General features: G+C 39.9%; 2 protein-coding genes and 1 pseudogene across 3 annotated transcripts; 1 reads left to right on the forward strand and 2 right to left on the reverse strand.

Moving 5' to 3' along the window:
- Nucleotides 1-705: 705 nt before the first annotated feature.
- On the reverse strand, nucleotides 706-1,875 carry LOC112138358 (annotated as a pseudogene).
- A 1,262-nt stretch (nucleotides 1,876-3,137) lies between these two features.
- LOC112138361 lies at nucleotides 3,138-5,271 on the forward strand. Of its 2 annotated transcripts, none has more exons than XM_036211098.1 (5): nucleotides 3,138-3,241; nucleotides 3,337-3,389; nucleotides 3,475-3,906; nucleotides 3,982-4,462; nucleotides 5,245-5,271. In XM_036211098.1, exons 1-4 carry the CDS (start codon nucleotides 3,213-3,215, stop codon nucleotides 4,458-4,460), a joined length of 993 nt encoding a protein of 330 aa, XP_036066991.1. In that variant the 5' UTR covers nucleotides 3,138-3,212; the 3' UTR covers nucleotides 4,461-4,462; nucleotides 5,245-5,271. The 2 variants fall into 2 exon arrangements, with proteins under 2 accessions (XP_036066991.1, XP_024116681.1); XM_024260913.2 differs by lacking the exon at nucleotides 5,245-5,271 and adding an exon at nucleotides 4,549-4,588.
- A 3,975-nt stretch (nucleotides 5,272-9,246) lies between these two features.
- On the reverse strand, nucleotides 9,247-10,711 carry LOC112138360. The gene is made up of 5 exons (XM_024260912.2): nucleotides 10,586-10,711; nucleotides 10,439-10,491; nucleotides 9,922-10,353; nucleotides 9,369-9,846; nucleotides 9,247-9,282 (listed from the first exon to the last, which is right to left on the reverse strand). Exons 1-4 carry the CDS (start codon nucleotides 10,612-10,614, stop codon nucleotides 9,371-9,373), a joined length of 990 nt encoding a protein of 329 aa, XP_024116680.1. The 5' UTR covers nucleotides 10,615-10,711; the 3' UTR covers nucleotides 9,247-9,282; nucleotides 9,369-9,370.
- Nucleotides 10,712-11,214: the final 503 nt, after the last annotated feature.

Here is an 11,214-nt window from a genome sequence, read left to right on the forward strand (position 1 = left end):
GATTGTTAAAATATTTGTAATTTCTCTACATAATAATAATGATAAAATGGTCTGCTGCATGTTTTTTTTCCTTATTCTATTATAATCTTTTTTTGAAATGACTGTAATATTGTTTTTTTCTCCATCATTAGTTCAGATTCATTTCAGGTTTGATTTGCTTTGTCTGAGGCGTTTGCTTGTGCTGCCCTCTGCTGGCTAACATGTCAAACTGCAGCAAACAGGTTGGACACCAGAACCGGTTCCCCTACCATGAAGTTCTGGACTCACACCGCCATGTCTGTCAGTACAACCCAGAGTTCAGGGAAAAGGGACAACTCTTCCATTTTCAAATATTTTTCAAAGTTTTATTTAAAATGAATGATAAAATACATGTTTGATGCACGAATAAACAAAATGTATTGGTGGTAAAATGGCAGAATTTTCTACCAGACTAGAATCTACATTTTTGATTCTAAATAATCTTTAACAACAGCAGTCAGAAGAGAAGTTTTTCTCGATAAAAGCAGTCATTTCACATTCAAATATTTATTTTCTTAACTTTAATCAAACAAACAGATATGACAAAATACAAAAGTCATTTTATTACATTTTCNATTTTCAGAGAATTTAAAGAAACAGTGAAATCAAGACTCCACAGAGAGCAGTCATTTTAAATTAACATATTTATTTTATCAACTTTAATTAAACAAACATCTATAACAAAACGACAAAAGTCATTTTATGACATCATGACTTCTTGTTACATTTATCAAAAACACAAGTTAATAGATCCAAATAACTCAAAGTAGCTTCAATTCTCTCCATCTAAAACTGATCATTAAGTCCCATGAATGTGTGTGTGAGTCCATGTGTTGTGTTGGTTCTATGGTGTGTTGTGAGTCTGTGCTGTCTTGTGTCTGTGAACACTCTCTCTGCTGTGGTTCCTCCTCCCAGCTCCTCTTGATGCTCAGCTCTCTGTCAGCCTCCTCTTTGACTGCCTGGATGTGGAGCTTTCCGTCTGGAGACAGGCAGCAGGTGACCGCTTCAGGGTTCAGGCCTTCAGGCAGATCCAACTCCTGTCTGAACTCCTGGAGTCTGTGAGAGTAGGAGCCTTTCCCGTCCTCCTGTTTCTTCTCTGTCTTCCCGCTGACTCTCAGCTTCCTGCCCACCTGCCTGACAGACAGCTCCTCTGGAGAAAAGCCTGCAGTGTCCAGGGTCAGGCCAAAGTGCTGTCCGTCTTTTCCAGCTGGAAGCTCACAGGTTGCAGGGCCACACTGCTCTGGAGAGGCTCCGCCTCCTCCAGAATGTTGTGTTGAAATGTCTTCATCAGCTTCAGACTGCTGTGCAGCTGAATGTTGGTTGAATCGTCTTTTCTCTCCTTTGTATCTTTCTGCCTCAGTAGAGATTCTGTCCCAGATTTATACTCTGACAGGAGGAGAGGCGAAGAATACAGGGATATTCTGGAAAATACCACACAGTTCCACTAGATGGAGCTATTTGACTGGATTCAGTAGCATCCCCTCCTGTCTACTTGCTAAGACAGTAAATTTATCTTCACTCTTATTAAGGACAGAAGAACAAAAACAAAGCTTTGATAGAGCGACAAATCTTTAAACATTTAATGAAAATATCTTCAGAGATTTACATCTTTTCCTTGAGTTCTTTCTTTATTATTTTGATTTCAAGTTACAAGTTAAAATGTTACCTTGAATATTTTGTATCTTTACTTGAGCTAAAATTGTGTATTTTATGTTTTCAAAGTGTCTAAAATATGTATTGTTAAAAACTCGTGTTGAAAAAGTTAAATTTATTTTAAAAAATCTTGTTTAATAAATTATCATTACGTTTTAACATCTAGTATTTCTACCTGTATCCCCTGATAATTTCTTGAGACATACTAGACATTTGTTCTGCTCCATTTCAGAGAATATTCTATGTAGATGGACCTTTGCAATCCAATCAAAACAAAAGTGTTTTTATTAATTTTTATCCCTAAACTCTTAATCCTCTGTCAAACTGAAAGAGAAAGTCAAGAAATTCAAAGAAAATAATTATTTTTTGTCAATAATTCTTAAAAATGTTTGAAACATTAAAAAAAAATCATCAAAACAAATATTTATCCAGAATCTGCTCCAGTTGAATCTGGAAGATTCTCATCATTTCTACAAATGTCCACAAGTTGGTGTTTCAACCTTGATGAATAACAGCTCTGGTGGCTCTTTTTCTGTTTTTGTTTTGTCCAATTTACAGGAAAAACATTATACATATTTAAAACCTTTTTATATTTTAGGATTTTTAAATATAACTTGAATATATTTATTCATACAAGAATACTTTTGCTGTTCAGAATCTATTGTAAAATAACAGCTACAGCTGCTTTCTTGATTAATGCTCATTTTTTTAGACAAACTTCATTTATTGTGTCTCATCTCTAAGTCTCTGAATAGATGGGGCAGGAACATCATTTCCCATTTTGAACCTCAAAAAATGTCCCGACTCTTCTGGAGTTTAGCTTGTAAATATTTCAGGATCTTTGAACTTGACTCTGATCAAAGAGGCTTCATGTGAAACTAAGAATCAATCCTCCAGAATTCAACTACAAATTATGTTTGAGATTAAGAGAATCTTCAGGAAATATCAAAACTCTCTCCTGATTTCCACCATCAACCCAAAAGACATTGAATGGAAATAACATCAACTGTTAGTTCTGGCGTTCTGGGAAAACTATTATTTTGGGGATCATCATATTGGAACCGCAGAGAACCTGGAGTTTTAGAACCTGTCTAAATAGTTAACCTTTCTTGGTAACAATTTATTTTGTTTTACATCTATACCACCAGGTATAAAAGAGGGAATTTTGGCACATCCTCTTTAATCTTAAGGGAATGTTCCTCTTTCCATATCCATGCCCTGATAAAGCAAAAGACAAGCTTAAAATCTGTTCCTGAAGTAAAGAAAAAATCTAGTATAAGAACATCCGACATACAAAACATTTATACAAAAAAGGGTTTAACTGGTCAGGGGGTAAAAAAGAAAAGAAAAAAAGGAAAATAACCTTAAAAATTTCATATTAATCAACATAGTTACAGACCAGAGAGATTTGATGGTCTCTTCCTGAGAGTTTGTCTCCAGCAGCTGTCTGTTGTTAACCCGTTAAGCTCTGATTGGTCAGGACTGGTCTCTGCTAACATTAATAAACCTTCACCTATGAATCTCTCTGTACTGTGGCCTTCATGATGGAGACTGCAAAGTTCTTCCTGGGGTAGGACAAGAGAACCATCTCTAAAATTATTGTTTTAACTAGAAATATCAAAACAAGAGTTTTTCTAATGTTTTCCTCTTTGTAAATGATTTCAGGTTTTCCCTTTTTGTTGTGCTGGTTGTGCCATCATGTGGTTATCCTGCCAAAGGTGATCTTTCCTTCCCTTTTGCTGACACATCAATGTAGATGAATGCGTTGATCTTCTTCAGAACTTGTGCTCTTTCTGCTTTCAGGCTCCAAATCCACAGATCAGAGCAGCGGTGACCAACAAGCAGCAACTAGCTTTGCTTCCCACAGAGGAGCACAGATGAGCCGCTCTGCACCAGTGCATTACCGCTCTCATTCAAGCGGTGGCGTCTCTCAGCCAGTTCCAGTGTTTGTGCAGAATGTCCCTCAGGTTTATCCCATGGTTCCATCAGGCAGCAGCTTGAGCTCTGCTGTGGCAGGATACCCTGTTGCTGTTCAGCCAGGATCTGCTGTTCCTGTGCTTTCCAGTGTTCCTGCAGCAGGAGTGTCTGAGGCAGTTCAGGTCCCTGTGCAGGGTCCTGGTTTCTCCCAGTTTGTTCAGACAGGCCCAGCAATGGTTGGCTCTGCTCCCCCTGTGCTGGTGTTGCATGAAGGAGCTGGTTCCACACAGCCAGGACCTGCTCAAGCTGGTCTGCCAGGTGAGTCCTGTAAAAAGCTGCTGTGAATGTTGTCCATGAGTCTTGGCCGTCTTGACCAGTGTCTTGTTTGTTCAGAAACCAAGTGGGTTGTTGCTCCTCCATCTTTCTCTGAGCAAGCAGCAGCTGATTCCCAGGCTGTGGGCTCCAGTGACTTCCTGCCACCAGTCCCTCTCCCTCCACCTGGCCCTGTCCTCCAGTCCGGAGAGACTTCCAATATTGTGAAGGAAGCTGAACTCGGCAACTACCAGCAGCAGACGGAAGAGTTTGGTTACCCGGCTGAGGCGGTGCAGCCTGGATCTGCTTTCACCAGCGTGCTTGTTCCAGGCCAAGGACTTGGTGGCTTCTGGGGTTCTCCTTATCCTGGCTTTGACTACAGGCTCCTGTATGGTCTGTACCCTCCTGGCACCTACACCACCTTCAGCCAGAACCACGAGAAGGGCAAAGACTACTACCAATCCATCCACTACTTGAAGGAGCATGTTTCTGAAGACCAAGGTCCTCAACAGCAGCAGCTTCAGCAGAAAGTCTTCCATGGTCAACAGCAGAGATCTTAAAGGTGATTGACCAATTGAGATACTGGGTTATGTTGCTGACATTAGAAACATTGAGCTTCAGTGATTAAAACCATTTTTTTCCCTCCAGGAATCTTGTCATGTCCCCAATAAAAGAATAAATTAATATTGGTTCTTTTATTTTTTTCCTCATGACATGTTGTCTTATAGAGCATACCATGAAGAACAATTTTGACCTCAAGTATTTGTCACAATACCACCAAAATTCCAACTCACAGGTTTGCTTTGAATGTGAGGCTCCTACAACAGTATGTAGTTGTGTCAGTAGCCCAAAACAACTTAAAAGCCATAAGATTAATCTACTCAATTGGGTACAAAAAAACCTGTGCAATACCATACACTTCAAGGGTTGCTCACTGTTATCCGCCACTGGCGGGCAGTATGATATCGCAGTGAATATAACAAGGGAGGGGAAAAATTTGCAGTTGACACTTCTTTCAACTTGTCTGTAGACTAGTGAGTGTGGAAGTCACTATCAGGATGAAAAATAAAACTCGAGGCCCCAACTGACAGCGTGTTCAGTGAAAGTCAGGAAATGTAAAGCAGAGGATGCAATGCTGTAGGGAAAAGCCCTTGCATGGAATGTATTACTAAACAATAACTAAAGTGGCTGATATCAAGAAGTCCTACCAATGGTATAGAGGGCTGGCCTGCAGGACAGCACAGAAGCTCTGATCTTGGCTGCACAGGAACAAGCCCTAAACACCAGAGCAATAGAGGCTCAGATCTACCACACCAGGTAAAACAGGTTCTTAATTTTTTTTAGAATACACAAAAGTCCCACCCTCTTACTCAAACATTTTTTTTCTCAAGTATTTTAAATATTGATTATTGGCATTGCCTGCAAGATGTCGTAAATTGTCGGGTATACCAGTTGTAAAAAGTCATTGTGGTGCATCACTATTTGTAACATGCTGAGATACTTATTCTTTATGACTCAGAAAATTGATCCTAAAGTTTTTTGAAGAGTGAAATTAGAGCGTTCTGAATCTCTCAGTTCTGCTTTTGCCTTTAGTCTTAACTCTACATGTTTGAAAATAATACCCTGTGGTTGTGTAAAAATAAAGATTGTAAAGTCTGCTATAGTAGAAAAACTACATAAAATCAATTTTTTTCTGTACCACAATTTCACAGAATTTAATGAAAATACCTGCAGACAGCAATTATTCGATTAAAAATGAATAAATTAATACATAATCGTTTCAAAAATATGATGCACAAAAGAAAATACACGGCAGTTGCCAAAAAGATAAAGTAAATAAATGCGTTGGCCTTGCCTTGGCACAAACTTAGTTACGTGGGGTAAGTTGAAATAAAAGAAAACAAGACCAAAAAGATTGGAAGAAGTTTCCCTCTTTTTCCTAGGTTTCTCTCATACTTCTTTGAGCTGTTCTGAGCTCAAACTGACCTGAAGTGAGTGTTTGCATGACCTTTTGACCTCAGAGGAGGCCTTGATTTCAGCCAATGGCTGCAGGCACACGTCTCCAGTGGATCTAACAGCTTCATGTTTCTATCAAAACTGTTTAAACTATTTAAGAAAAATAAGTTATTTCTCTTAAATGTTCTAAGCATTCAAAGATGTGTGGTATCATCAAAGTGTATCTCATGGTAAAAGTGAAGTGATGTGAACTTCATATTTTTTGCACATAAATTGCGGCGACTCCACCTTCTTTTGTTTACTCTGTTCACAAAACAAAGTTCGTAGTTTTTCAATTCAAAGTCAGCGTCCTTGTCGCAGCTAAACCAAGTTTCAGATATGGTTATGATGTTAAAGGAATGTTCCAGATTCTGCAAATAGTCCTTGATGTCTCCAAAGTTGGTGTACATACTTCTGCTGTTAAAGTGGACGATTGACAGTCTTCCTTCTGAGTTAACAGAGTTTTTGAAGTCATCTATGCTATATTTGCAGTCCAGATTAACAGTGGAAAAGAATTGACCAGGGTCTATGTCATCTTGCTGGTTGTTATCATGATCACTGAATATATGAAGGTCAGGTTGATGACGGTTCAGATCTCTCTGAAAGTCGTGCTCACAGTTGACTGTTGTAGAGATTGTTGTTTTTTTTTTTTATTTAGTTTTTTTTACCAGGAAATCCCATTGAGACTACATCTCTTTTTCAAGGGAGACCTGGGCCAAAAGGCATCAATACAAAATAAAATACAGTTAAAACAGTTAAATATAAAAATACAATTACAATAAAATACAATAAAATGCAATTAAAATGAACAGTAGGACAATGACTAATAGGTTAATTAAAAGTGGTACAGACAGGTCAAGGGTGACATGTGCATGTTTCTTTTAAAAGCTCAGAAAGTTTTGCTTTAAAACAATTCAATGGAATAAGGTCACCTAGATGCAGAGAGTTTTGAATATTATTCCAGGAAAGCGGAGCAGCAATGGAAAAGGCTGTTTTTCCTAATTCACTGAGGAATCTGGGGACATAAAGAAGCAATTTGAGTGAGGAACGAGAGTTGTATATGTTGTTAACAGGAGAAAGAAGACAGCACAGATATTGAGGTAGTTTACAGAGAATGGCCTTATAGGTGAATGTTAGCCAGTGTTTCTGTCGCCTGACTTTGAGTGAAGACCAAGAGAGCAGAGAGTACAGTTCACAATGATGGGTTCTGTATGCAGTTTGTGATAAAACGCAGGGCACTATGGTAAACTGTGTCCAGACTACTAAGAGTTGAAGAGGCAGCAGTCATGTACAGGATGGCCCCATAATCCAAAATTGGGAGGAAGGTGCTCTGAACAAGTCTTTTCCTCACACCTGGGCTTAGACAAGATTTATTTCTGTAGTAGAAACCCAGAAGTGCTTTTAGCTTTTTTAGCAAGTGGTCAATGTGAGAGGTAAAAGACAGTTTGTCATCAATCCACACACCCAGATATTTATATGTGGACACTTTTTCAATTTTCACCCCTTCCAAAGTATGAATATCAGCCTTCAGTGCATCATGTGAACGAGACCTGGAAAATATCATGAATTGTGTCTTTTTAGCATTTAGGGTCAACTGTAATTGATGAAGAGAATATTGAAGTTGATTGAAGGCTTCCTGAAGCTAATTTACAGGACGACTGACAGAAGAAGCAACTGTGTAAATGATGGTATCATCTGCACCACCAGAGCCACCACCAGTGTGTGAATGTGCGTGTGAATGGGTGAATGGGTCTGTGACTTTGAAGCGCTTTGGGCCCTTGAAGGAGGATAGAAAGCGCTATACAAGTATATGCCATTTACCATACGCCATGCATAAAGATGGAATTTAACATTTGGCAGATGACTACCCAGGTCATTAATAAAGATGGTGAAAAGGATAGGAGCTAAGATGGATCCCTGTGGGACTCCACTATTGATGTTCATGAAGTCAGATTTTGCATCTTCAACAATCACACACTGGGTTCTCTGTGATAGATAATTTCTAAACCACCCAATAGCAGAATCACCTAGACCAATAAGACTCAGCTTTTGTAGTAGAAGCTGGTGGTTTACAGAATCAAAGGCTTTAGATAAGTCCACAAATAGGGCTGCACAGTGCAATTTCTTGTCTAGGGCATTGATGATGTCATTTGTTACAGATACAGCAGCTGTTACAGTACTGTGGCCTGTCCTGAAACCTGACTGAGTTTCACATAGAACCGAGTTAGATGCTAAAAAGAGTTTTAGTTGAGTTTACATGGGATTCAAGAATTTTTGCAAGAACTAATAATTTGGAGATGGGTCTGTAGTTTAGCTCAGATTGGTCTCCACCTTTCAAGAGAGGGAGAACATGAGCTGCCTTCCAAACTTTGGGAATTATGTTTGACTGAATACTTGTAAATATGGGCGATGGGTTCAACAATAAAATCAGATGCAAGTCTTAAGTAGTAAGGGTCTAGATCTGGACCAGGAGATTTTTTTGGATCAATGGCTTTCAGGGACTTTAACAACTCTGAATTGGAAATTGGTTGGATGACAAATTTGATTGCATTATTAGAAGATGCTGTAATAGAGGAAGCAGGCAGAAAATGACCAGACACTGGTGAAGATGAAAGAGGGACTAAGCCCACTAAAGTAAAATGTTAAATCGTTTTGCAATTTCCTCTTTCTGCTGTATAACAGAGTTCACTACAAGGTTTGCAGGTGTAGTTGATTTCACATTTTGATTCGTTTCCAGAATTTAGGATTTGATAGAATTTAAGTAAAAATCAGATTTAGTTTTGCGAGTCAAAGAGGTGCATCTGTTTCTCAGGGCTCTGAAGGTGATCCAGTCAGGGTTATAATTTGTAAATCTCGCTTTGGTCCAGGCAGCATTTCTTTCTCTGAGCATGTTCATGTTCCAGAGAAATCCCTTTGAATGAAGTCCGTCACTCATTGACGTGGTAATACATTCCATGCAGGGTACCAAAAAAATAAATAAAAAATAAAAATTTTCAGGGCACATACAAGTTTAAAGAAGTGTCAGTCAACTGCAAATGTTTCCCTCCCTTGTTAGAGTCACTGCGATATACTGGCCATCAGTGGCCAATAACACTGAGCAACCCTTGAACAAGTGTATGGTATTGCACAGGTTTTTCGTACCCAATTGAATACATACATCTTAAGGCTTTTAAGTTGTTTTGGGCTACTGACACAACTACATACTCTTGAAGGAGCCTCACATCCAAAGCAAAAACGGTGAGTTTGAATTTTAGTGGTTTCGTGACAAACAAATACTTGAGGTCAAAATTGTTCTTCATGGTATGCTCTATAAGACAACATGTCATGAGGAAAAAAATAAAAGAACCAATATTAATTTATTCTTTTATTGGGGACATAACACGATTCCTCGAGGGAAAATAAATGGTTTTATTCACTGAAGCTCAATGTTTCTAATGTCAGCAACATACCCAGTATCTCAATTGGTCAATCACCTTTAAGATCTCTGCTGTTGACCATGGAAGACCTTCTGCTGAAGCTGCTGCTGTTGAGGACCTTGGTCTTCAGTAACATGCTCCTTCAAGTAGTGGATGGATTGGTAGTAGTCTTTGCCCTTCTCATGGTTCTGGCTGAAGGTGGTGTAGGTGCCAGGAGGGTACAGACCATACAGGAGCCTGTAGTCAAAGCCAGGATAAGGAGAACCCCAGAAGCCACCAAGTCCTTGGCCTGGAACAAGCACGCTGGTGAAAGCAGATCCAGGCTGCACCGCCTCAGCCGGGTAACCAAACTCTTCCGTCTGCTGCTGGTAGTTGCCGAGTTCAGCTTCCTTCACAATATTGGAAGTCTCTCCGGACTGGAGGACAGGGCCAGGTGGAGGGAGAGGGACTGGTGGCAGGAAGTCACTGGAGCCCACAGCCTGGGAATCAGCTGCTGCTTGCTCAGAGAAAGATGGAGCAACAACCCACTTGGTTTCTGAACAAACAAGACACTGGTCAAGACGGCCAAGACTCATGGACAACATTCACAGCAGCTTTTTACAGGACTCACCTGGCAGACCAGCTTGAGCAGGTCCTGGCTGTGTGGAACCAGCTCCTTCATGCAACACCAGCACAGGGGGAGCAGAGCCAACCATTGCTGGGCCTGTCTGAACAAACTGGGAGAAACCAGGACCCTGCACAGGGACATGAACTGCCTCAGACACTCCTGCTGCAGGAACACTGGAAAGCACAGGAACAGCAGATCCTGGCTGAACAGCAACAGGGTATCCTGCCACAGCAGAGCTCAAGCTGCTGCCTGATGGAACCATGGGATAAACCTGAGGGACATTCTGCACAAACACTGGAACTGGCTGAGAGACACCACCGCTTGAATGAGAGCGGTAATGCACTGGTGCAGAGCGGCTCATCTGTGCTCCTCTGTGGGAAGCAAAGCTAGTTGCTGCTTGTTGGTCACCGCTGCTCTGATCTGTGGATTTGGAGCCTGAAAGCAGAAAGAGCACAAGTTCTGAAGAAGATCAACACATTCATCTACATTGATGTGTCAGCAAAAGGGAAAGAAAGATCACCTTTGGCAGGATAACCACATGATGGCACAACCAGCACAACAAAAAGGGAAAACCTGAAATCATTTACAAAGAGGAAAACATTAGAAAAACTCTTCTGTTGATATTTTTAGTTAAAACAATGCTTTAGAGATGGTTCTCCTGTCCTACCCCAGGAAGAACTTTGCAGTCTCCATCATGAAGGCCACAGTACAGAGAGATTCATAGGTTGAAGGTTTATCAATGTTAGCAGAGACCAGTCCTGACCAATCAGAGCTTAACGTGTTAACAACAGACAGCTGCTGGAGACAAACTCTCAGGAAGAGAACATCAAATCTCTGGTCTGTAACTAAGTTGATGAATGTGAAATTTTTAAGGTTATTTTCCTTTTTTTCTTTTCTTATTTACCCCCTGACCAGTTAAACCCTTTTTTGTATAAATGTTTTGTATGTCGGATGTTCTTACACTAGATTTTTTCTTTACTTCAGGAACAGATTTTAAGCTTGTCTTTTGCTTTATCAGGGCATGGATATGGAAAGAGGAACATTCCCTTAAGATTAAAGAGGATGTGCCAAAATTCCCTCTTTTATACCTGGTGGTATAGATGTAAAACAAAATAAATTGTTACCAAGAAAGGTTAACTATTTAGACAGGTTCTAAAACTCCAGGTTCTCTGCGGTTCCAATATGATGATCCCCAAAATAATAGTTTTCCCAGAACGCCAGAACTAACAGTTGATGTTATTTCCATTCAATGTCTTTTGGGTTGATGGTGGAAATCAGGAGAGAGTTTTGATGTTT

This window comes from Oryzias melastigma, unplaced genomic scaffold (genome assembly GCF_002922805.2).
Source record: "Oryzias melastigma strain HK-1 unplaced genomic scaffold, ASM292280v2 sc00533, whole genome shotgun sequence".
NCBI lineage: Eukaryota > Metazoa > Chordata > Actinopteri > Beloniformes > Adrianichthyidae > Oryzias > Oryzias melastigma.